This window comes from Musa acuminata, chromosome BXJ3-8 (assembly GCF_036884655.1).
Source record: "Musa acuminata AAA Group cultivar baxijiao chromosome BXJ3-8, Cavendish_Baxijiao_AAA, whole genome shotgun sequence".
Taxonomy (NCBI): Eukaryota; Viridiplantae; Streptophyta; class Magnoliopsida; order Zingiberales; family Musaceae; genus Musa; species Musa acuminata.
The window spans coordinates 7173469-7200590 of NC_088356.1; the positions used below are offsets into that span (position 1 = coordinate 7173469).

General features: G+C 35.7%; 1 protein-coding gene across 4 annotated transcripts; it reads left to right on the top strand.

The window, feature by feature from the left end:
* Positions 1-5474: 5474 nt before the first annotated feature.
* Positions 5475-26899, top strand: LOC135645292 (uncharacterized). Of its 4 annotated transcripts, none has more exons than XM_065163544.1 (28): positions 5475-5709; positions 5811-5970; positions 6104-6210; positions 9504-9620; positions 9702-9845; positions 10198-10405; positions 10624-10819; positions 13453-13574; positions 13665-13756; positions 13967-14189; positions 14316-14373; positions 15198-15346; positions 15494-15564; positions 15646-15819; positions 15929-16000; positions 18738-18839; positions 18933-19022; positions 20481-20556; positions 20634-20733; positions 20820-20889; positions 21110-21289; positions 22857-22979; positions 23063-23146; positions 23310-23494; positions 23576-23714; positions 23816-23875; positions 24842-24946; positions 26473-26899. In XM_065163544.1, the coding sequence occupies exons 1-28, from the start codon at positions 5605-5607 to the stop codon at positions 26584-26586; spliced, it is 3426 nt and encodes a 1141-aa protein (XP_065019616.1). In that variant the 5' UTR covers positions 5475-5604; the 3' UTR covers positions 26587-26899. The 4 variants fall into 4 exon arrangements, with proteins under 4 accessions (XP_065019616.1, XP_065019617.1, XP_065019618.1 ...); XM_065163545.1 differs by having other exon boundaries at positions 15198-15295; positions 26473-26815; XM_065163546.1 differs by lacking the exon at positions 18933-19022 and having other exon boundaries at positions 26473-26815.
* Positions 26900-27122: the final 223 nt, after the last annotated feature.

Below are 27122 nucleotides of genomic sequence, written 5' to 3' on the forward strand. Positions count from 1 at the left end.
CAACTTATCAGTAAATTAATCCATACAGATTTCAAGTATTTAGAGTGCTTCCAAATAGCTTCTTTTTTTCCTGAAAAATCCTCATAAAATATTAGTGGAAGATCCACTGTTGTGGGGATTTGGGTTTTTGGGCCAACAAATATAGAAGATAAGGTGCTTGGGAAGAAGCTATGGTGTTTTATGGTAATTTTTGCTTTATTTATTTGACTTGATTTGATTTGATTTTTTTTCTCTTCTATCTTCAGAACTATTTGAGATACAGGGTTTTGTGTTTTCCAAAAATATATCATTGGAATATTTTTTAGGTGAATGATTAAAGGCTTTATATAATGTTTTAAAAAATAAATAATTTGAATTTTAAAATATAAAAATTACAAACTTTATAAAAGCTCAATTTAGAAGAAAATTGCTATATAAATACATATATATATGTATACATATAAATATATATATACACTTTATAATTCACATTTTTCATTGTGATTATTGTGGATATGTTTGCATATGTAATGATATTGATATTTATAATGGTAATCTTAATAGTAATAGTGATGATAATAGTAATGGTATTAAAAAGTTAGGCTCAATTCCTATTACTAAATGATAGAACTTTAAGTTAACAATAATGAAGTACATATAGTAGAGATTTGTGCTATAATTAATACTACAAAATAGCAATTCTATATTGATGCTTTAAGTTACTTCCAACGTTGCACATTGATGCTTTTAGATATAATTTCTTATGGTATGAAGAGTAAATCGTATGTTTGTTTCATCGACATGTCTTGCTTCATGGATTGGTTGTCCTTTCATGTACATGCAAATGTTTATGGTCATTGTATATAGGATGCATCATTGATATGCATATTGAAAGTAGGTTATTGACATTCTATATTATATGTCTCTAATATATATACCAACTTTGGCAATGTAGGCTTGACGAAATAGTGATACAAAAAAGATTAAATTTAAATTGATAATTAATTATTAAAACTTAATTGGTAAATATTTTAATTATTAATAATAAAATTTTAAAGTTGAATTCTATTTACGTCATCCACATTTAAAATATATATATAGTTTGAAGGAAGATATTCTTTTATCTCGTCGTCTCGTCACGATAATATCTTCTTTACTTCTCATTGTGGTTACAATTACTCTATCGCTTTTGCTCCTATGTTTTAACCATATCGTCTTCTTTCCCTTCGTATCAGGTACCAATGTACCTTTCATATTATCATTTTAAGACGAACTCAAACAAAGATTATATATGATCGCTCGTCGAGATCTTCTTCTCGATAATATCGGAGGCATAAAAAAGGATAAGGTGGGAGAGAAGACGAGGTATTGAAGGTATTAAAAAACAATCAAATGAAAAGATCGAAAGTTAAGACGCCTTTCAAAAAATGTCCAAAGAAATAAGTTTTTTCAGCGAGACTGCCATGGTTTCTATGACGTGTCATTGGTGCAATGTGATGGAATGACAAAGGACGATGACATGGATGGCACATGTGTGCCACATCGTCATCATCGGGTTATGTCGGCATTCATATACATACGAGTACGTCATGTCACGAGAGACGCGACAATGGACCCTACAAGAAGGACGAGAAAAGTACTGTTGCTTTTTGTCATTATTTCTATCGTTGAAACATTAGTCCATGTTTACTCTCTCTCTCTCTCTCTCTTTCTCTCTCAATTGGTGAGATAGTCATTTTTACTCTCTCTCTCTCTCTCTCTCTCTCTCTTTCTCTCTCGATTGGTGAGATAGTTTTAACGTTCCCATGCAATCAACAATGGATAAGGATAACATACCCGAAGCCTAAGTCAACATGATAAGTGAGTTGCCTAATTGGGACTATTCGAACAATGGGAAATAAATTTGCTACACGTCAATGAAAGTGTCGGCCGATGTGATATCCGTGTCACACTTATATCTAATCTTTCACGTCGACACCACTTTGTCCAATCAAATTCTAATGCTATCCATCAAATACTTTGATATATTTCATATATATTTATTTTGAAAAAAATTCTTATTACACTCCAACTTTCAAAAATATTTATATCACGATTCTTTTATTTTTAAAATAATATTATTATCTTTATCGACCATTGCTTTTGCCTAGTATCATCGCTTTCATCAAACCCACCCCTACCTCCGTAGATTTTGTTTGTCCCCATTAGATCCACCCATGCATCTCTTGCCTTCATCGTACTTACTCATAACATAAGCAATCACTAGACTGTTAGCCCCCGCCACCCTAATTCTTGTCCCCTCTATCCTATAGGATATGTCTTTGCCTTCATGATCATAACCCCTACTTTCCTCGCTCGTAGTCCTTTTTGCTTATGCTTTTGTCACTAGTTACTTGTATCGTGACCAAGGACAATAAGGGTGGGGCACATTGATGTTACTCCGATGGGTAAGGGCGTTGAAAGTTCGATAGAGATAGATATCAAATAAATTTTTTTACGTAAAAAAAATATTCTCCACTATATAGGAATTCCTTAAAAATATGAGCTTTTTCATGAATATATATATATATATATATATATATATATATATATATATATATATATATATATATATATATTCACTCGATTAATCCTCTCGAATTCGGTACTAATTTTATATTTAATTGGTTGTATTTGTGAATGTATGACTTGGAATATACGGAATTGATGGAGGAGAAGTCTAAGTCTAACATAGTGTGATGCATGGACATGAGAATTAATTTGGACCATGTGAAGAAATTGACTTGCTTAATTCCACAACAAGAGTAGTTTGGGGTTTGGATGATCATAATTTATTGATCGGATGAGATTTGAAATCTTTATTACGTAGTTGAATTTGATACATCATCATCATCATCATCATATTAATATTAATATTAATATGTTAGGAATGAGTCTCGATTGAACTTTATTCAAATCAGAAACATTAGGACATCACATCCCTAATCCAATTTTAAGCTCAAAATCCTTCTCGATGTGGGGCCTGCAAATGGAGCGAAGGCAAGATTGTGATGCCCATAATAGAGTTCATGGTGGATAAAAAGGCTGTATGGATTCATTCATCCTCCGTTTACTTGTCCTCTTCCGAGTTGATGTTGCTCTTTGGTGAGGAGCGTCAACGTTGTCCTTTTTCTTTGATAGTTATGGGACTTTGGCTCCACGAGTTCATACCATATAATATAAAGTCATTACATAAGGTTTAATACTATTTTGAAATGTATTTATAGATTTAGAAAACGTGATAATTATTATTTATAATAATAGGTGGAACGATGGTAGGAAATATAAATTAATAGATGGATTAAGTCGAATAGGAAAAACATGATAAGTTGAATTGTAATAAATGGTTGAATATAATATCTTATTTATACATGTGGGAAAAGAGGATTTCCCTAACTATCCAACGAGATTTCCTCATGCAGTTGAGGAAATTTTATCTGTTATCATGCCCTTGCGAACGAGAAGTTTCGTGAGTAAGTCTGCTAGTTGATGTTTGACAATTTAATCTTATACAGAGTGAAAAATGATAAATTAGAATTATAACAATGATAATTATTATTTATAATAATAGGTGGAATGATGGTAGGAAATATAATTTAATAGATGGATTAAGTCGAATAGGAAAAAGATGATAAGTTGAATTATAATAAATGGTTAAATATTAATATCTTATTTATACATGTGGGAAAAGAAGATTTTCTCATGCAGTTGAAGAAATCTTATCTGTTATCATACCCATTAGGAACGAAAAGTTTCGTGAGTAAGTTGTTGGTTGATGTCTGACAATTTAAGTAGAAGTTGATAGCAACGTAAAAGAGAAAAAAATGATAAGTTAGAATTATAATAATGATAATTATTATTTATAATAATAGGTGGAATGATGGTAGGAAATATAATTTAATAGATGGATTAAGTTAAGTGGAAGAGGAAAAAAGATCCGTCGACCTAAATATATAATTATAAATGGAAGAACACTTTTTGGTACTTAAATTTGAGATTTATTATTACCCACGACAAAAGCATGGATGAAAGATGTTAGAAAACATAATTTAATGGACGAATTAAATGGAGTAGGAAAAGTACTCGTCAACCTCAACGAATCAAAATCAAATTCTATTGGTGGGAGGCTGCCCCCATCAAGAAAACTCCACAATCCAAAAGGTAGACAAGCAGCCAAACTCTCCCCTCTCTTCTTTTGCGTTCACAAGCACCCTTGTCGCCTTTCCAATTATTGCCGAGTCGGGTCGGACTCGGAACCCGCCGGGTCGACTCGGACGCTGACCCGCCCCGGGAAACGCATCGGATGAATGCTAGCTCGATTCGCGTTTCCCAATATTTCTTTTCTTAATATCCTCTTTAAGAAATTTGATTATGCAAATTCAATGAACCTTTTTTTTTTCTGACTTTATTCAAATATAATCAGATTCTAGCCTTTTTTTTATATATTTTTTTTCAGTTGTCTGTTGGCATAATGATGTTGACATTTTTATAATCTTATGAGAATACAAATAATGCAACAAATGAGGAAGAGAAAAGATAAAATAAATAAAATTAATCGATGCATGTATTATAGATATTTACTATGTATTTGAATTAGTTACCGGTAAACGTATCAATTACATAATTGATAAGATAAAGAATGACACGATGAACACGCGATCGTCATGCGGTCTCGATTGATCAATCATTGCATAACCATGTTAGTCATATATGGTAACCATGTGGTTGAAATCAAATCATATGCTTAGTGTAGTCAAATGTGCACGTTAAGCGACAAACATTGCTTCATGTCTTTACTCGAAGCATCTCGAGCATAATCGTTTCAAGGGTCATCGGTAAAAGGAACTCATAGGTATTCTCTCAAACATAATTTGTCAATGACTCCGACCGACTAACATGACCAATCTAAACTCCTAAAACTAAAAATGATCATTAGAGGAGCATCAATTGGGAATACCCTCGACATAATTTTTTTAGGTTCGATGTATCATAAATCGTAACCTATATTTTGTAGGTTCGATGTATCATAAATCATCTCTCCTATTTCAACAATAATATGTACTAACAAGAGTACGGAGATATATATGTGATTAAAATTTATAGACACAACCACTCTATCTCCATCATATATAAATAATTTTAAGGATATATATATATAATTAAAATTTATAGGGACAATTCTCCTAGGGTAGATTAAAAAAATATTAATTTTTATTTATCTAAAGTAAATATTAAAGAAATATGAGAAACTTTTAGTGAACTCTTCACATTGGAGAGAAGTGGAGAGTATACCCTCTCAAAGATAAAATAAGAAGGGAATGAATCAATAATAGTAGTTTTCTTTAATGTCCGTTGTCACACTGTTCCACTAGTAACCTTTTTCTTTTGGGTTAAAAAGTAAATAGAGGGAATTATATTTAGTGTTGTGTTGTTGGTTCTTGGTCTCTTTCTTTCTGCTTCTTTATTGCTTCTCTATCTCTCTCTCTCTCTCTCTGCGGAGTGGAACTTTTGGATCGGCACGGGTGTGGGTGTGAGAGAGATAGAGAGAGAGAGAGAGAGTGAGAGGCGGTGGGCAACGAGGCTGAGATGGTTGAGACGAGGCGGAGCTCTGCCGCCGCAGCTGCGGGGAAGCGCAGCCCAACCCCGCCGTCTACCTCGTCGGCGGCTGCCTCCGGAGGGAAGCGCTCAAAGGTGCGATCTGTGGCCCCCTTCCGGTGTTTCTATTGTGGTGCTCGTCCGCGGATTCTGATCTTTTTCGGGCTTTTTGCGGTGGTCCGTATGGAATCTTTCAGGTGGAGACGGGGGCGTCGCCGCCGAGGGAGAAGGAGCCGGTTAGTCTTGACGAGCCGATGTCGGCTGCTCCTGATGAGGGCGTTGTTGTCAAGACGACCTCGAGTGATAGAGCCCCGACGGTGCAGATGGAGGATGATCCCCTTGAGTTGTCTGCCCGAGGTATGATGCCGGTTTGCCTCGTGCGTGCGGCCCTTTGTCCCTTCTCTGATTTCTTGGTTGGTGTTCTGGGAAAACAGAGTCTTTCTCTGGGGTATTAGGTTTGAGTTGTTGACTCTGTCTGGACAATTCTTAGGGCATGTGGAGTGTTCAACGCAATTAGATTTGCCGACGAAACATGCGGAAGAAGAAGGGCCGTCAATGGCCACTGCTTGGGGCAAGCTCGTGTCGCTGTTCTCTCAGGTTGTTTAAATTGTTATTGAATTTAATTTTTTTGTTATTACTCTTGTTGTTGAAATTCTTTTTTGCTGTTTGTTTTGAGGTCTTTTATGTTCTCTAAAGGGCCTCAAGATTTTGGTCTTCTGCATGCGACTTCTTTGCATCTTGAACATCAAGAATTGTTCCGGCAGTATATATTTATTTCTATTCTCACCTAAAATTTCATGTCTATTCTTGGCATGGTAGTAATTGGTGAAATTTTGGTTGTCTTTCCAGTGACTGCTTTGTTTCTGGTATTTCTTTTTGGGGAAATGAGCGGAGCGAACCTTTCAAAGAAAAGATAATATCATTCTTTACCATAATTTTCAGTTTGCTTGGTGTTGATATTAGTATAAAAGTTTAGAGAATTGTATAGTTACTCTGAAGGAATCACCCTGCGTTGTTTCCATACTAAACCTCCTTGGTATGTCCCATCAGTAGATATGACTGAAAAACGAGATAATTTTTTTCTTTTCAAAGCCTACAGTTTTGCCAAAACAAGAAGGCCTACCATTATCTGGTAAGTGCCCCTCTCTGTTTCTGCATCTCAGATATTCCTCAGTACTGTTATCCTAATATAAACTGATCCATTTAGTGCTAAAACTGATTCTAATATTTTTAATTTTAATAGTTTGGCAAGTTTGTGGACAAAGCAAGATGAAACCAACACACGTGGCCAAAATAATTTGTAATGGCATTTTGACTGAAGCTGTCTTGCTTTTGCAGGAACCAATAATTTTCTTTAAATACTTCATCTTTAATTATTCATTATTGGGAACCAATCTTGGATTAATACTTCACATCGGCCAGAATTTGAGTGACTGGGAGGAGCCTTATTTTCCATGTCAATTTGACCCTTATGTATTTTAATAGCATTGAATAGCAAACACGTAGTGTGTAAATCTACAAGGGAAGCTTGCTATCTCGATATTGACATATGTCTCAACGGCGACCAACTTGGGTATTTCAGGCTGGTCCCTAAAATGAAGTATTACTAGAGACTGGTGGGAAGTAACCATGGACGAAGTTTAAAATGAACAGAAACTATTTATTATATAAATTTAAATAAAAACCAAATATCGAGCATATGTTTGCATAGGATTTTTCTTATTTCACACATTCTTCGTAGAAGCACTTAACTGGTACTTTTAAGTTATGCTTCATCTTAGATAGTTGTACTACGCAATGGTAGATATTCTGATTGTGGAATGTAATTCTTGATCTCTTCAAATAATAACAAGTTCTTGCTCCATCTTGACCTTTGTTGACTGAAACTTGAAATCAAACTTGGAGTTGGCTAAGTTAAGGTAGTTATGATTATAAAAAATGATGTTGAAGTGCAAAGGAAGAATAGTTGATTGTAGCATGCTGCATGAAATGTGGGGAAGTAATAAAGAAGAAAACAATGGTGACGCTTCATACTATCTTTTTAGCTAGCTCTTAGAGGAAATTCATTGCCTTGAATAATGTATGTTCTGTTTTCTCAGAAATATGAAATGTTAATATGGGAAACAATTGGGCAGCTTAATGTATAAGTCTCCTACCAATGTGGGGTTTGAGCAAGGTTGGTGTATGCACCTTTCTGATTCAAGCAGGGACTGATTTTGTGACTCTAACTTTGATCACCTAGATTATAGAGGAGCGAACTTGCCATCATCACGAAGGTTTTACTTAGTACAGGAAACAAATTTAAAACCTAATTTACCTGATTTTAAAGTTTCTTTTTAATTAGATCAGACCGGACTGCTCAAAATGGGGGTGGTCTGCGTCTCTGTTTGGCCTCAGAGTGTAAATGTCGGTTGGAAAAAAAAAAGCGATGTCGCTTGGTACAAACCGAACCAGATGAATTTGATTTCCTTTGTTCCTTCTCTCATTGTCCCTTTGTGGTCTTTCTCTAGATCCATGAGGTAATAGAAGTGAGTCTTATGCTATCTTGTGTCAGTGACTACAGTTTGAGACATGCTTGCATAATGAATAAATCATTTAACAATGTCTTTAGTTACGAGTTCATATAAACAAGGATCATTTTCTCATCTTAGGTCAAATTGGTATATTAACAATGTTTTTGGGTGGTGTTTTTTCATATTGCCTTTGTGAAATCTTTCTTACCTAGCTATTTGTTATTCTCTCTCTCTCTCTCTCTATTTTGTGTGTCCCATATTCATTTCTTTATGTGTCTTCTCTCCATCAAACACTATCTAATACTGAAGATCATGGATTGTAAACTAAGTTAGGGAGGGAGCATCCGAGCTACTACTGTGTGTACATGCTTTGCAAACACTCAAAAAAAAAAAAAAAAAAAAGAAGGCTGATAAATCCTGGCTGGTATGAATTGATCCGAGCAGTTTTTCAATTGTTGATTTTTTGGTGGGTCAGAAGGTAATCTCGCCTGTAAACTTAATATACTTTTAAACTGAATTACTGGAACATTGAACTTATATAAAATGGAATGTGAAATTCTAATATCAAAAATACCATACTGCCTGCGAAGGGTGGCCTTAAATATCAGTTTGGCCAGTACATAAATATGGACCAGTATTTAGCAGTTTGACCAGGGATCAATACTGGGCCATATAACCTGGTACCTATCAGCTACTGGTATTCATGTTTTAATTATTTTTTCAGTGATATCGAATTGTACGGACCGGTGTAAAGGTACTGTACCAGTTTGACAAGTCGTTGAAATAGATATTGGACTGGTTTTTAAAACTTTGCCGTAATGTTTCCTTTGGATTTTATCCCTTCCTTTCTATTAGTGATTAACAACTGGTCATGATTGATTATATTCTCTTCATGTGTTTTCTGTGATGAAGCCCTTTCTTAATTATTGATTTGGTAAGTAAATTTAAGCTGTAAAATGATTTTGAATATGAGATGAAGTAACTGTAGTCCTCTCATTGAAATTAATTGAATATGATATGTTTACTGGTTGAGTGAACGTGACATAGCTTATATCAATAAATTTTCTTTTTCTTATCCTCATTTGTTATTTGCTAGTACTGGGTTATCTGTTTGTTATTGTGATCCGACTAAGACTGATATCTTCATATTCATTTCCGAATAAATTTTGTTTGTACTACAGCCAACTATCAGGAAAGAAACCTGTATATGATGTTGTTCTTGGCATCTAATTTCTGAGGATAATGAAGTTGGTGATCATTTACCTGGAACTTGCTTTCTTTCTTCTGTTTTCTTTGTTTCGTATTATCTAATTTTTTTAGTATTTTCTGATGTAATATCCTGGTTGTGTCACGATATTTCTGATTTACTCTTTCCAGAATCCTTCCCGTTCCATCTGCAGTAACCTATTCACTGTTGGTCATAGCAAAACTTGTGATCTGCAATTGCGTGATCCCTCGGTTGGCACAACACTATGTGTATTGAGGCAAACTAAGGTACCATTTCTGTCATCTTATCTGGTGAATTGCTTTCTTTCTAACTTAATTGTGATTCTTTTCTTTTAATTTCTGTGTCAGAATGGTGATGCATGCATTACTTTACTTGAAACTGTTGGGGCAAAAGGAGTCGTACAAGTAAATGGAAGGACCGTTGACAAAAATTCCATTGTTCTGATTGGAGGAGATGAAGTTGTTTTCAGTAGACCAGAAAAACATATATATGTATCCTTTCCCAGTTGACTGTTTGCATCTCGCATGTGCTATGCTTTCTTAAAGAGTCTTTCTGAGCATAATACTTATTGAGAACTTTAAAAGAAAAAGAAAAAGAAACTGGACTTAATTTAGTCTGTCTTGTGAGCATATTTTATAAAGATACACCTATCTAGGCAAATTTTTTGGGGATTTCATTTATTGGCTTTATCTAATCTTACAAAACTTATTAGAGAAGGACTTATCTAATCCTACAAAACTTATTAGAGAAGCACTTACAAGGGTAAATAGTTAAGCGAGCAGATCTTTTTTTTCCCACTTTTATTCTTTTTTCTTTTAAAAAAATTCCTTAATATAACTTCAGATTTTTCAGCAATTACCATTGGAGAAACTGAATACACCAATTTTACATAATTTATTCAGTTCTCCAGAGGCAAAGGATGCTTCCAGAAAAGGACATAAATATGAGAACAGAGCTGGAGACCATTCAGCAGCTGCTGTGGTTTCAATGCTTGCATCTTTATCAACCTTAAAGAAGGATCTATCTGTTCTCCCTCTATCTGCACCTAGTGGTGAGAATAATTTTCATGATCTTAAGACATGGATCTTTATCAAAATGTTGTTTTTAGATGGAAAGTTGGTTCTTGTCCAGGCAAAAGTTGTTCTCTTATCTCGTCAACTTGCAGCTATTCGAGCTTTCAACATAACAGATTTTTCTTGAAATACATTGTGAATTATGCATATAAAACTTGGTAATATGTAAAATTTTGATATTTCTCTATGTTTGCAGATTCTTTAATGGACTTGGAGTTAAATGCGAATGCCTGCAAGTTCTTAGAGGATCAAAGGGAGTTTGTCAAGGATTTTGAGTTTCCAGCAAGTTCGTCATCAAGTAGATCCCAGGCCTTCAAGGATGGTTTGAAACGTGGGATCATTGATGCTGGTGATATTGAAGTTTCCTTTGAAAATTTTTCGTACTACCTGAGGTATTATTATGCTATTTTATAAATAAGATTGCTTTCATGAAAGTATATAAATTCCTCTATTTTTGTTTTTGAAAAATGGATAAGATTACATTTTTGTTGTTTTTTGTCAAGGATTTTTGTTGTTGCATGTCGACACTTACATATCTATACATAGAAACATAGTATCGGATTGTTTGTCTCTCTACTTCTTAATGCAACCAGCCTGTTTGACTAGCTGCCGCCTGTTTGCTATGTTTTACTATATCTGGTTCACTCTGTATGTACTTTTAGTTACACATTGACATCCTCATTGCTCATCAAAACACTCTCAGATTCAGTTTCAAAATTTTTCTTCTAAATTGGCTTTCTATTAGAAAATTAGTTACGATGCCAACATGGTGGTAAAACCGATATTGTCTTTATCTCGATAGGCTAGCTTTCATTGATAATGCTGATTTAAAAAGCGCTAGGCGCTCGCTCAAGCGAAGTGAGGCGGTCTAAAATATTAAAATATTAAAATATATAATATAATAAAGATATAATTATTTTAAAAATATAATATTAAATTAAAAGTATATTGTTAATAGTATATTACTTAAGTTAGAAGACGAGAAAAAATATTCTCTGAAATATTAAAATATAAAAAATAAATAATATAATTATTTAAATTAAAATATAATATTAAATTAAAAATATACTGTTAACAGTATATTACTTAAAGTTAGAGGGAGGAAGAAAAAAATGCTAACAGTAACAGAGATAGCAATAATGCTATGAACGACAACAGCGATAGCGGCGGAAGCTGCGGACAGTAGCAGTGACAATGGCGAAAGCTGCAGACAGCAGTAGCCGCAATGGCGGAAGTTGTGGACAGCAGCAGCGACGGAAGCTCCAGAGGGCGTCCGTCGGTGGCGGAGGAACCTGCGGTCCTCCCCCTCGACAGTGGAAGGATGCGACTGCAGAAGGAAACTACGGGGGCTGTCAGACTCGTCCGTCGACAACAGAGGAAGGCTCGGTCCGCTGCGTCTGCAGCGAAGGCAGCGGCAAAAAGCATTGACAACGGAGGCAGAAGGAGCGCTAGGGTTCCTTGGGGTTGCGCAGGCGTGAAGTGTCATTTTGAGGTAAGAAACTACAAATTGAACCAGTCTTAAACCGGTTTGGTTTGCCTAATAAAGTCGGGCGCTCGCCCGAAGCGCCCAGCACTTGCGTTTGGGTGAGCGCCCAGGCAGCGCCTCATTGAAGTGCGTCGTCTGGTGCACACACGAGGCGCTCGGGCCTCGCCTTGCCTCTTCCGAGCGCTTAGGTGAGCGCCTATTTAAATCACTAGTTAGAATAGCCGTTTAATGGTGACTTTTTGTTGGCTCACATGGGGAGGGCAAAAATGGCCTCATAAGAAAATTACTCTGTTAAAGAAAGCTGAAATTAAGTACGATCACTATATGAAGTAGGGTTTGGTTGTGTTAAGGGCTTAAGGCAGCTACCTTTAATAGTGGTTTCTTTTAATGTGAGTTGCTGCTGCATTGCATGCAGCTGTTCCATAGTTTTAGTGTTGATGCTTCTAACAAGAGATTCTCCAATGAGAAGAAAAGGCCTCCCAATCTAACAACTAAAGAATTCAGTGACTAAATAAACTAACTTTATTGCTGTAATATAATAAATAACATTCAATCATGAATCATAAGGCCTGGGAAGCATGTCAGTAGATAGGGTTACAAGTGCCCAAGAGTATCAACCAAAATTTATCATTTTTTGCCTCTAGAATATTCCTTTTAGTTATGTGGTTTTTGCTGAAAATAGTATCACAAATTATCCTGTAGGGCTACACCACTCCGCTCTCATCTTTTTTTTTCTTTGGCGAACCTGTTCCTATAATTCAATATTGTCTGAGGCCCTGGAGAAAATGTAAACCTCAAACTGTGTTACAAATAATGTATATATCTGTACATCATGTAAAACATTAACCTGGTCAGCAGATCGATGGCCCTATAGAATATATTGATAAGTAAACACATATGTAAATAATTACTATAGTCACATCAGGACACTAGTAGACCATGAGAAATTGGTCCAAACAATCTTGTAAGGTGCATAACAATGGAATGCTTAACTGTGCCCAAGATTCTAGATTACATGGTTCTACATGGAGTTTCAAGCATCATGTAAAGCCCATTAATTATCAAGTGAATTGAATTGCTATGAATGATGTCTAATACCTTCTCTGTGTAATTGCATGTGTAGTACAGTCTCAAGTATAATGGACCTCAAGCTGAACTTTGGTTCGTTCATGATGGTGTGGTAGATTTAGGAATTTTTTTAACCCATTCATTTCACCTTTTCTGCTATATTTTGATATTGCATGTGACTTGCAGCTGCTTTTGGGTTGTATAGACTATAAAGTATTTTATATCCATACTTATTGCATAAGAATTGCAATGGTGGAAAAAATTTCAACTGGATCATTCCTTGTTAACTTGTTCACTTATACAATGAGAATATGAAGCAGCCTCTTCTTTACATGTGATTTACCGCTCTTCTTTACAGGTGCATTTATATCCATCACATATTATGTTTTATGATGCTTTTTGTTTGTAGCACATATAATGGTTAAAACTTTTCAAGTGAACCATTCTTTGCTTACTTGTTCACTTATACAGTGAGAACACAAAGCAGCCTCTTCTTTCATGTGCCTTTGTCCATCTAAAATGTAAAGAGTTATTGAAGTACACAACTGAGATATCATCGTTGAGCCAACGTGTACTATTATCAGGTCCACCAGGTATGCATCTTTGTTCACCTTGGATGTTTATGTAATTTGTGCATTTTGCTGCCTGAGTGACAGCTGTTCATCTTGGCAATCCATGAATAGGATCGGAAATATATCAGGAAACTTTAGTAAAGGCACTTGCTAAAGAGTTCGGTGCTCGATTGCTTATAGTAGATTGTTTTGCGCTACTGGGTGTAAGCTTCTTCCCTTAATTTTCCATTAATACAGCCTTTAAATAAATTTGTATATGAATTAGAGTATTAGACTTTCATGAGTTGGTCTGTAAATTCTCTTTTCCTTGCCTTGATCCAAGGCCTTTCTAAGATCCCAGAGTTTGTCTAGTTTGAGAGAAGATATGACAAAAATTTCTGATGGAATGCATGATGTTTCCACAATTTATTCAGGGACCACCTTTGAAGGATGTTGAGTGCCTTAAAGAAGTTAAAAAGCTGGATAAACCAAGCCTCCTTGATAAGAAACATGCTGCATTATCTGCTTGTTTGCAACACAAAAGGCCAACTTCTGGTGTTGAGGCAGATATTGTGGAGTCATTTGTCTTTGGTGCAGAATCTTCACGGAAGCAGGAGTCATCCACTGCCTCACCAAAATCCTGTCCTTTTAGAAAAGGTGCTTTCCAAAATTCACTGTTCTAGGCTTCTAGCAGTTTTCTACTTTTCATGAATGATCATTTTTCTCAATCCTCTTTATTCTGTATTCTCCATAATGATAAATATTTTACAATGTTTTTACTAGGTGATAGAGTAAAGTATGTGGGTCCTTCACAACCAACAGAAGTTCCTATGTGTCCAAGGTATGCTCCTACTCACTCTCGGTGATGATTTCTAGGTTTTCATATGATATTCTCTATCCTGCTGGTGAAATTCTCATAATGTTTTGTTTTATTGTTGATTTTTAATATAGGTGCAGAAAAGGAGACTTTTCTTCATGTATATGAAATAATCTGTGTTTATGAATTATAATGATGAAAAGGAAGATTAATACACAATGGCAAGTTAAGAATCTTAAAATTATAGGGTTAAGATATGTTATGATAAAGTTAGAGCATTTAAAGCAATGTTTGATATGCCAGTCCAATTAATGTTTTTGACAATCTGTTGCAGGACTCTGTATACCAGCCAATGCACCCTGTAATTCATAAAAATAAGTGGTATACCAAGTGGTCTATTTTTGTTGAGGTTTCAGGACAACTGGACAAGTATATAAAAGATATCATTTACCATGCGAGCTTGTGGAAGCAGAATCTTTAATTTCTAAGTTTTTGCTTATTTATTTTGTGAAGTTACATAGTTGCTGTAAAATTTGTATGGTTCATTTCTTGCTTCTACAAGTAGCATGGTAAAACTCAAATAATGGGAATATTCTTCCTCAAATGTTGTAAAAATTCATAATCATATGATCCCACATGAAGGAGAGAGATCAACAGGCTAAAATTTGATTATAGTAAGATTAACATCCACCTTCTAGCTTGAAGTGTTTTGTGTGGTTTGCTGATCATTGAGAAGCAAATCTGATAATTTTTAGGACATAACTGTTCAGTTATACTTACTAAGTTAAATATGAAGTCTCTTTTGATATTGCTATTAATGACACCTGGTTTTCTTACTTATATTACAGAGGTCCAAGTTATGGTTATCGTGGAAAAGTAATCCTTCATTTTGAAGAAAATATGTCGGCCAAGGTTGGAATTAGATTTGATAAGCATATTCCTGAAGGTAACGACCTTGGTGGCCTTTGCGAAGAAGACCATGGTTTCTTTTGTGCTGGTATCTGATCTAAATCATCGTTCATTTGTCATATCAATTAATTATATACTTTTTGTAATTTTACTTCAAAATTGATGAAACTTAATTTGCCTCAGAAAACAAAAAGATAACAGGCCTGTTGACTTTGTCTAATTTTCTCTTGTTCAGTGGACTCTCTTCGTCTAGATACTTCTATGCAGGAAGATACAAGAAGACCTGGACTGAATGAATTATTTGAGGTTGTTCCTTTTTTCTTTAAAGTCATCGGTGGCTTCTTTTATGTTGCTTGCACTAAATGTGAACTTTCTTTTCATCCCCAGTTTGTATCTGAAGAATGTCAACATGGGCCTTTAGTAGTGTTTTTTAAAGAGATTGAGAAATCCGTGGCTGGAACTTCGGATTCATACCTAGCAATGAAGAGTAAGATTGACTCTCTGCCAGCAGGTGTTCTTGTTGTCTGCTCTAGTATCCAGATGGACAACCGCAAAGAGAAGGTAAGTTTTGTTCCACTAGTTATCTGATTTTTTGGCTGGTTTATTTAACTGGCTTGCCCTAATAAAGGATGATTTTAACTGTAACATAACCGGCTGGTTTATTTAACAGTCACACCCTGGTGGTCTTCTTTTTACAAAATTTGGAGGCAACCAAACAGCATTGGTCGATTTTGCTTTGCCGGTATGGAGTAATTTGACACCTGTTGTTATTTGACATATTTGTGCTACTTCTGCTGAGTCTTTTTCTTGTGCGTTCCAGGCATTAATTTTCAGTACATGGGTTGAATAGCATTTTTAATTATAAGTTGCTTTATGTTGTGAAAAAAATTTTCAATTTGTTTGTAGCAAGGAATTCCGTTTTCTCCAGATTCGTGTGTGTGTGTGTGTGTGTGACCGGGCTTAACATTTTAGGATGCCTCTTTAGTGCATGCTCTCAGAGGCTCGTCTCCTCTTCTTCTACTACCATGGTACATGTCGGTGTGTGTGTGTGTGTGTGTGACCGGGCTTAACATTTTAGGATGCCTCTTTAGTGCATGCTCTCAGAGGCTCGTCTCCTCTTCTCCTACTACCATGGTACATGTCGGTGCACGATGTGTCGGTATGTCTGCATGGATTGGACTCGTAATGACCTGAAACTCTTCTCCTACTACCATGGTACATGTCGGTGTACGATGTGTCGGTATGTCTGCATGGATTGGACTCGTAATGACCTGAAATATCAATCCTTGGTTTTTAGATGATGCAGAGCTCAATTAAGTTATCACGGTCATAAACTTATTTCAGGCGAGTAATATTGAATGGTCTCTTTTGTCATGTTCTTTAAAATTTTCATTTGATAATAATTTATTGTTATTAATGTTTTCTTTGGAGGGAAAATCATTTTTTTAACATATGCTAAGGAGATCCATATATGCAAGTTAGAAGGGGTGAAGCACTAATGGAATACCAAAAAGCTTTTACTAGAAACTATAAAGAAAGATCTAGAATACCTTCAATTTAATTAAGGATATGAATTTCTGTGTATCTCAATGGTGGTAAAGGATTTTATGTACTCGGCCCCAAATAGTTGGAATATCATGCCTTTGTTACCAAGATAGGTGTTGGCATGGCCATGGGCATACTTTTCAAAATCACTGCTTCAACTTATGAGTTTTCCCTGTCAGGCTGATAAAATAAATAAAAGTACGCATTTGTGAAACAGAAGATATGTTGAAATGGTATGTAAAACCTAATTAAAAATTTGGTATATCTCTTTTTATCGACAATCACTTATGTGTAAACCCGTTCATAAGTTTCTTATGTAAAACTTCTCTAGATATTTCTTAGCCGTTTCTTGTAAAAAATATGCAAGGGACTTGTTTTGGTAAATGGGAAGAAGGCATAGGACAGACTTGATGAGGTTAGGATAGAGAGATGGGTCTCGTAGGGCATGGAGGTGTAGCTAAAATGGATAAAAAAGATCAGAAATAAAAATGGATGTAAGCTGGATTTATCTCATACTTTCAGTGGTAGAGGTGTAGGAGAGACAAAGCTTTAACAAGTCAGAAGTTGGTATAGCCAAGGATTGCCATTTTGGGTACTAGATCGGTTTTAGTATCGGTGTTTTGGAGAGCAATAAAAAGGAGAAGAGGAAGGGGCGATGGAGGAAGGGGAGGGAGCAAGAAGAAGGAAGGAAGAGGAGGGAAGAAGAGGAGATGATGGAGGAAGAGGAACGAGGAAGAGAAACAAAGAGGAAGGGGGAAGAGGAGAAGAGGCATACTTGGTAAGCGACTATGTGCTGTGAGGGTGTGTGACGAGGTTATGCGATATATCATCCTGCATGAGATTAGGGCAAAGGTGGTGCATGATGGTGGTGTGTGGTGAGGTCACGGACTCGTGACGTGCATTAGAAACTCTAAATCATAGACTGTTGTTTCCTTTTTAATATGAGCGAATTGGATTGCTCGAAACAAGGGCAGTCCATGTACCAATTCACAAGGTTTGCCATGCCATAGCATATCGCCCACTATGGGCGGTACGTATCGGTCTGATAAGGGATTGGTATGGACGGTACATACCGATCTGTCGGTATGCCCCATCGTATCATGTGTAAGTACATCGGTAGATACCGTACTGACAGTCGATTGGTATATTGATACGGACCGATAAGGCGAACTATGCCGGTTCACACTCGGTTTGGTACATACCGCCCATTTTGTACTAGTTTGGGCAAAACATCATTCATTGGGAATAGCTATAGTATAAAACTGCTAGCACCCACATGACATGATTTGGCATGGTTTGTCATGAGACTTTGTGCTGAACCAAACATCTTGAATGTTATAGTGTTAAATCTAATTAATGTGAGTTATTATGATGTTGAATAGGATAACTCTTGAGGTACTGTCTTTGACATCTGAAGGAAAAATATAGGTGTGGTAAAGATAAGAAATTACCTAACATGGAAATCCTTGGAAATACGATACAACGTGGTGCGATATGGGAATTCAGGACTCTTTTACATATATGTAAGCTACCATATGTCAGGTTACATATAGTAGATACCATCTTTGTTATTCGACCGGGGTGACACAGTACCAATATGCCAGTTGTACACCAACCTGTACCATCCAGTACCACCCAAAAGATAATAAAAAAATCCAAACGAATTGGTACATGGAAGCTCAATTTTAGAAAATATCCTACAATGCTGAATGTCTGAACCTTCTGTTTCACAGTCCGCTGACAAAGCCTTAAGTTAGCTAACATGCTTGATCCAAGTAGTATGTTAAACCTTTATATGACGTCATGATGTCATCTAAACTATGTCAAGAAGACTTTGCTTTTTACATAATTTTCTTACATCAGCATGAAGAAATATTTCCCTTTCTGAATTTCTTGTTTTTTAGTGACTAACTTAGTCTTTGGTGAAAGTGTAGGATTGCTTTAGTAGGATGCATGAAAGAAGCAAAGAAAGTTCCAAGTCAATGAAGCAACTTGCAAAGCTTTTTCCGAATAAGATTATTATCCAGCTACCTCAGGTATGTTATTCTAAATGACATTGAATTACTGTGTTTTTTTTGGAAGTTTCTTCTTTTTTTTTGGTGGAATGATCAATCATGTAAGAATATCAGGATGAAGAGCAGATTTTGGATTGGAAAAAGAAGTTGGACAACGATGTTGAAACACTTAAAGCCAAGTCCAACATTATAAGCATTCGTTCAGTAAGTTCATGATTTTTGTAGGCAAGAGCAATCAGAATATTTGCAAAATGTTTTTGTTCTGTTGAATATACTATTTTGTTGCAGAGTTTTGATTAATAATAATTTATTATTGAACATTTATCATTTATCTTATTTGTGTACTATATATGTTGGCATATACGACGTCTGTGAAAAATGGGTCTTCTCTGCATAGCATATAGGAGCAGGTTATTCCAGAAAATGTTTTCTTCACTCCTTGTTGGGACTAGGTTGGAGGTCAAGCCTGTGACTTCTCTTCTGCCTCTACTGCTGCTTCTACCGTTCTTTCTTCTCCTCATTCTTCCTCCCTGTCCTTCTTTGCTTCTGTTTCTTCTTTTTGTTTGCATTATTGCCACTTGGACGGAAGACAGATTTGAGACTGAAAGGGCATAAAGCCCTTTTATCTTTAATTTCATTTGGATCTTAAAATGCTGGGTCGAGCTAGCCTGGCCTAAAAAATCCACAACCAATTCAGTAATATACCTCAGCAGGTGGTGGTCTATGTGCTGGTCCTACATTGACTAGTACAAAACCAACTGAATACACTGCTGGGTAGTACTTAACTCCAATGGCCATGACAATTGGTTAAAACTTCAAACATCAAATTGGTAGGATGCTTTCCTACCTTGCTAATTGGTACATTCCTTAATTTTCTCAGGTAAAAAGGAGCTAAATTCAATAGACGTAAATGCCCTCCATTTTACCCAACCTATGACCAACTAAGTTAAGTTTTAGTCCCCATCTCCATTCCCATATATCTTCCCAAATGCCTAATGCCCTTCTCGGATCATCACTTCCATCTCCATTTCCAATATGATTAAAAGTCAAACCTCCATCTGCTGGCCCATTCCTCTATCTTGACTCATTCCTGAACCCCAATATTATTCACCAATTCAAATAATGGAAGTTGAATGTCCGAGGAGGACATATGGGGCTTCCATAGCAACTCTTTCATTAGAGTTTGACATCCTAGAATGTGAAGATGTTTACATGAATGTTATTTGAAAATTAAATATTTTAAATTACTCGTTGATCTTAGTAAATTTAAAATTTGATTTTGAATTTACAAATCCACTAGTAGTTGATGCTTTACATAGGTCAAGATATTACTAAGGTTAACTTTTGATGTTCCAGAGTGCAAATATCCAATTTCATGATGTGAAAATACCAAATTATGATTGTAAATCTGATTTTCTATGTTATTGAGGGAGGCTCTTTGCTTGACCTGCAGGGGCAAGCCGAGGATGTTCATTTTTGTGTATGTTATTGTGCTTCTGAATATAATTAGTACCCGCAATCTTTTATCTAAAAAGGAGTAATTGAGTGTTTATGTGAATAGTGAAGAACTGAGCGTTTTTTTCATGTTTTTGTGTGCTCTGTGAGATTTGTATAAATTGTATGCATTTTCTACATTGTTTTGACATTCTTACGATGATTCAGTTCCTGAATCGCATTGGACTCGAGTGCAATGATCTTGAAAAGATGTGCATAAAAGATCAGACACTTTCAAGTGAAAGTAAGTGGTCTTTGGTTCCAATTCCTCCATCATTTTTTAGTTTCTTCAGATCATCTTTAATCTTGTTACTATTTCAGGTGTGGATAAAATAATTGGTTTTGCTCTTAGTCACCACCTTAAGAACAACACGTTTGAATCATCTGAAAAGGAAACTAGCTTCATTCTTTCAAGTGAAAGGTTGGCTATTCTTTGTTGATGTTACATTGTCGAAAATATCCGGTGGTTATCTATGATTAATTTCAACTATTCTTGGTGCCATTCAGCATTGAGTATGGTCTTCGAATGCTGCAAAACTTTCAAAGTGGTTCAAAGGGTGCAAAAAAATCACTCAAGGTGTGATGGGTTTCTCCACTTTCGTCTTTTTTATACTACAATAGTGTTTGCTTGATATCTTCCTGCTCAAACAAGATTGAGTTAAATACCTATTTTGTTATTCATACTTGAACATTATCTCCTTATGTGATTCTTTTGGGTCATTTTTAATGCAAATTTCTTCTTTCAAGATAATGCAAAAGAATTTGACTTGTCTTCGTCGAGTCCTCTTTTATTTCAGGATGTGGTTACCGAGAATGAATTTGAGAAACGACTTCTCGCTGATGTCATTCCTCCTGATGACATTGGTGTCACATTTGATGATATAGGAGCCTTAGAAAATGTCAAGGACACATTGAAGGAGTTGGTGATGCTTCCATTGCAAAGGCCAGAATTGTTCTGTAAGGGGCAATTGACAAAGGTATAACAAATTTCTTTTGACAAATTCTGAATTTTAAATCTTCAGGTGCACTTTATCCATTTGTACCATAAGCCACACTTGCTGTCAGCTTAGTTTCATGTACGTTATGCTTTCTATATAATCTTGTTTAAAAGCTTTTCTTTATGTAGCCTGATAGTGAATTACTAAGTAAAAAAGTTGTACTAGTGACTAGAAATTCCATTTAGGTGACAGAGGCAGATTAAATTTAAATAGTTAACTTGGTAGAATGATTAAGCAAACTGTTCCTTACATTCTCATCTTAGTGTTGTTTTATTGAGGTGCAACTTTGTATTACTCCTGCCCATCACAAGCTCTTATTGAATCTGATCCAGATTACTATATTTTAATTAATATTTCTTTTTCTCCTTTACTGATGCCCATGATGCTATCTACCCATGTATTTCATTTTATGTATTAGAAGCATATATTTTGGCCGGTTGGTAATCTCGATGAATTTTAGACTCCTCGTACAATCACATATAGAAAGTTTATTTATCATAAGAAATCATGCCTTGAGCTTTATGATTTACTTCCATGTTAAGAAAACTATAGTTTGCATATGATGAGCAACTCACCATGCACATGCCAGTACATGCCAAAGTTCTGTACATAACTGCAGAGCTGTGACAAAAAGCAGCATGCATGGTGCAAATATATGAATGAATTTGCAATTTCTATATGCATGTCATGACATGTATATGCTACATGTATGGTTGAAAGGGGTGCCTTGACATTTAGTTCTTATTTATTATAAATTTCAGTTCTTGTAAAATGTTCAATATCTGGTTGTTGAGCATGTTTTGTCAATGTTTCTTATACCCTAGATGCTTCTTACTGTTTTCTATATCATCTGAAACTCTTTATTCGTTTAGACATTACATGAACAGATCTTTTCCTAAAATACTAGTATTGTTCCACACTTACACTGCTTAGGCTGAGTTTTAATAAAATAGAGCTTATCAAACTAGTGGTCCACATAGATCCTGGTCTAAGTTGAATCATATATGAAAAATAACAAGCTTCAGTATCCAATTTAAACCCAGAGCATCCCTCCTTTTGACATTGGTTTATTGTTAGTCTTATTTGCCGCACTTGTGTGCTTGCATGCTGCTGCCTGATAAGTATTCTAACTCTCCTGTTATGATCATGTGCTACACTCATGATCCAACCTTTACTATCCAATGCCAAAATTCAAGCAGATTTATCTTTTTTTCAAAGGCCAATTGAGAGCATTTTTTATGGAATCCTAGATGGTTCTGAAAAAAAAGGATTCTACAGTCTATTAATTTGCTCATTCACAATTGAGTTGTAATACAACAGGATACATAACTTTCCATCTAAGAAAATTATTTCATCTCATCAAATCGAACTCAGTTTGAGGTTGGTTCACGATTCCACAACCTCAGCAACTTACGATTCTGTCAAGAATTTTATATTTGATCTTGGTTCATTTGGTATGCTTATTTTTGTAGCTCGTATTAATGTCAATATACTTTTCTTGTATCATTCTAGTTTGTAACTTGATCATTTTGTGAATTTGACACAGCCATGTAAGGGGATACTGCTCTTTGGTCCTCCTGGTACGGGGAAAACAATGCTTGCTAAAGCTGTTGCTACTGAAGCAGGTGCAAACTTCATAAATGTATCAATGTCAAGCATAAGTTCAAAGGTGAAATTGAATCTAAAAACTAACTAATCATAATTTCTTCTTTACATTTTTACTTGTCATATCTAAATCTCCATTTGTAACAGTGGTTTGGTGAAGGGGAGAAATATATAAAAGCAGTCTTTTCGCTAGCAAGTAAGATTGCTCCATGCGTTGTTTTTGTGGATGAGGTTAGCTAAATTTAATACATCTGAAAATGAGTTACAAAATTTTAATATTATTGTGCTAATACTGCAGTATTGGAATCTTTTCTCCTAAAGGAATAGAATGCAACATCTGTTTCCTTGTCTTCTATATCTTTTGATTAATTTTTCTGATGCTGTTTGCTTATAGGTTGACAGCATGTTGGGTAGGCGTGAAAATCCAGGAGAACATGAAGCCATGCGGAAGATGAAGAATGAATTTATGGTAAACTGGGATGGTTTACGCACGAAGGATAAAGAACGTGTATTGGTGCTAGCTGCAACCAATAGGCCTTTTGACCTTGATGAGGCTGTCATAAGGAGGCTTCCACGAAGGTAGAAAAACTAGAAATCATTATATTCTTTTAATGTTCCATAAAGATTTGTTTTCATCTAATTTTTAAATTCTTTTGACAGATTAATGGTAAACTTGCCAGACACATCCAACAGAGAAAAGATACTTAGGGTAATATTAGCCAAAGAAGAGTTGGCACCAGATGTCAATATGGAAGCTCTATCAAGTATAACTGATGGTTATTCAGGAAGTGATCTGAAGGTCTCTTTTGTTTTTTAACATGTTTTTAGAATATTATCCTTTATTTTTCATTTTTGGGTTGTGTGTAAATGATTTGTTTCATGATTACCTTTCAATATCAGAATCTTTGTGTTGCTGCTGCACATTGCACCATTAGAGAAATCCTGGAAAAGGAAAGGAAGGTTAGTTGCCCATACATCTGTGTTGCTTGCTTAGCTCCATGTATATTCACTTTTCATAGTGCTTAGTGACCTTTCACAATGATATTAACCTTGTTTTTCTTCTTGGGGTTCTGCACTTGATTTGTCAATGGATGACAGTCATCGTGCTCGATGAATTGCTTTGCTCATATGCTACCTTTTCTTTTTCTTGATGATGTCGATAAACATTGATAATGTTGTGGTGGTTATCTATGCATTAAAATTCAGTTGTTTTTATTTTTCCTATCTATAGTCAGCTTTTACCCAACGTATTCGACTGATTATGTTGCATTTAGAGATTAGCTTGTGTTACATGCCACCATTTAGTCTTAGGTCCATCTATTAATTTGTGCTCTTTTAACTCTTCCTTAATGTTAGGTATTGTTTTTCTGTTGTTATGCCTAACATGTGTACATGGGAGCAGTTGGTGGTGGACTCTTTGATGATAGTAGCCATAGGATATGCTTGCCATCTAGATTTGCTATAGTTCCCGAGCTTGTTTTCATTTTTATAGAATTTGTCTTATGTAGGTTCAATTGCTTATACCTTTGAGATAAGCACAACTCTCGACAACAATGTTTGCTTATTCTCTTCTTAACTCCTGTCCGTGGAATTTTCAGTGAGTTTCTGTGTTGCATGCATTTAGCACAGAACTTTATCTCTCATGGTTTCGTTGTATAAATTCAAGTTCTTGGACAAGTACCTATGTTGTCTAATTAGGCTAGCACATTTTCATAACTTTAAGAGTATTGGCATCAGGTTAACTTGTGTGCACTCTGTATTATTGGAAAAGGCTTGGCTGGTGATGATCACTTTGCTTTTTTCATCCCTTTTGCTTGGCCAGTTTTTTTTTTGTTCCATGGGCTTTTGCTTTCCTGTTGATGCGTGTTACAGTAATTACAAAACTTTCAACCATATGGTTCTTATGAATTTACTTCCTATCTTCAGGAGAGAGATGCAGCATTAGCAGAGGATAGACCTTTACCAGTCTTGCATGGTAGTGATGATATCCGTCCTATAAGCATGGATGACTTCAGATATGCACATGAACAGGTAAACTTTGATTAATCTTTGAACAGGCATTTTATTATATTTTTCATTTTGAGTTTGTTGCAGTTGTGCTGGAGGTCTCTTCCATCATAGGCACCTCTAATGTGCTACCATGCTTCCTCATAAAATCTGCATATCATATTTGCTTTGCATATTTTTCGTGGTTTCCCATTGCCATTTTTTGGTGGTCTGTGATTCATGTTTGTTCTCACCAGCCTTAATTAGTAATGAAGATGCTTAGTATAACTGTTCTGCAGTGGTTGATCTATCTATATTATCTGAAATATAACCCTAATTTCTGATTTATTTTTATTATTGTCTGTATTTCTATATAGTTTTCAGGTAATTGACACTTGGTTTTCTCCAAACCATTCATTTAATCAAACTGTAAAAGCCTCTTTCTGTCTAAGATGCATTCCTCTCTTGCTTCTATGGGAGCAATAGTTAGCCTACGTATGACCTCCTTGTGTGCTTGCTAGTGTTTTAAAAGGGTACTTTTGCGCTCGCCTAAGTGCTCGAGCGAGGTGACGTGAGGTGAGGCCCAAGTGCCTCGCATAATTATCGTGCGCTTCAATGAAGCGCTGGTTGGGCGCTCGCCTGAGCCTAGGTGTTGGGCGCCTCGAGCGAGCAACCAAACCACTATTGTAGCTTTCGTGTGGAGTTCCCTCTGCTGTCATTACTTCCATGTGCAGCTCCTTTCACCACCAAGGGATAGGACTTTAACTTCCTCCGCCACCAATAGACACATCTGAAGCTTCCTCTGCTCTTGATGTCGCCGTCTGCAACTTCCTCCGTTGTCACTGTCGTTGTCCGTAGCCTTCTTCATCGCTGCTATCGCCATCCATAGCTTCTTCCGTGCTGCTGCCACCGTCTGAAGGTTCCTCTATCATCGTCGCCCTCTCCTTTCCCACGTTCCACCATTGGTTACTTCTTTTCTCCCCCTCTATTGTTATGACTACTGTTAATAGTGGATTAAATACCGTTAACGGTGGATTGTTAATCCTTAACTAATATTAAAACTATTATTACCATATAATAAACTAAAACTGATATTAATCCTTAGATCTATTGACCTGTTTAGAACTAATTCCTATTTAGAATTACTAATCCTTATTCAGCATTGTTAATCGTTATTTAGAATTATTATTAGTCCATATTTAGCATTGTTAATCTTTATTTAGTTAGAATTGTTATTAGGATTTCAGGATTAATAGCAAGTGTACAAAGCAATACAGAAAATTCATTAAAAAATTTAATTTAATATCATATTTTTATTTATATAATTATATTTATCAATTATATTATATATTTTTTATATTTTAATATTCTAGTGTGTCTTGCTTCACTCAGGCGAGTATGCCTCAGGCATTTTGGGACCTTGGCGTCTAGTGCTTTTAAAAATACTAGTTTTTGCTTCATTGAATATAAGAAATCTTGAAACAGAAAAAGGGTTCAACATAACTACTATCTTTATATGCTTGTTTTTCTTTTGAGAACACTTATTGATTAATAACATCATGATATTGTAGGTTTGTGCGAGTGTTTCATCTGAATCCTCAAGCATGAGTGAACTTCTCCAATGGAATGAGCTGTATGGGGAAGGTGGTTCGAGGAAGAAAAAAGCACTCAGCTATTTCATGTAGTGGATTTGTCTACCTTGTACAGCTCCTTGTTAAAGCTTCTGCAGAAAATCTGAGATCGGCAATCAATCGTTATACCCTGCGCTTCTTCCAGGCATGCATCCGTTATTTTTAAATACTAAATTTACTATCAAATTTAGGTTAATTTTAATTGTAGCAACCTACTTAATGGAATTTACTTCCATGTATATACAATACAATCCCATGAAAAGTGGATTAACTTTTGGGACAAGGCCTTTTTTTTTTCCATGTATTCTTCTCCTGTAATCCAACCAGTAAAGCTTAGAATTTGCAAGATGTCACAACTGTTGGTCTACCTGAAAGCTTTGTTTTCCTGCACTTGGCTCTTCTTTTGTGTAGATCTCCAAGGGTTCCTACCTTTTGTGAACATGTTCGTTTGGGTACTTCTACATGCCCAGAATACTGCCACCGTAGAACAAATTTCAAATTGTTGTCCTTTTTTTCCTGTACGTCGAGTATTCACATGACTTTGTTTAAGGACAATCTTATCCAGGATTTTCTTTTTTCTAATCTGAATT

Bases quoted from the DNA above. Each gene is read 5' to 3' on its own strand.
- LOC135645292 (XM_065163544.1), top strand. From the start codon at position 5,605: ATGGTTGAGACGAGGCGGAGCTCTGCCGCCGCAGCTGCGGGGAAGCGC. The intron at 20,734-20,819 runs GTTGGCTATTCT...GGTGCCATTCAG, and splicing joins TTCATTCTTTCAAGTGAAAG to CATTGAGTATGGTCTTCGAA. The intron at 20,890-21,109 runs GTGTGATGGGTT...CTTTTATTTCAG, and splicing joins GTGCAAAAAAATCACTCAAG to GATGTGGTTACCGAGAATGA.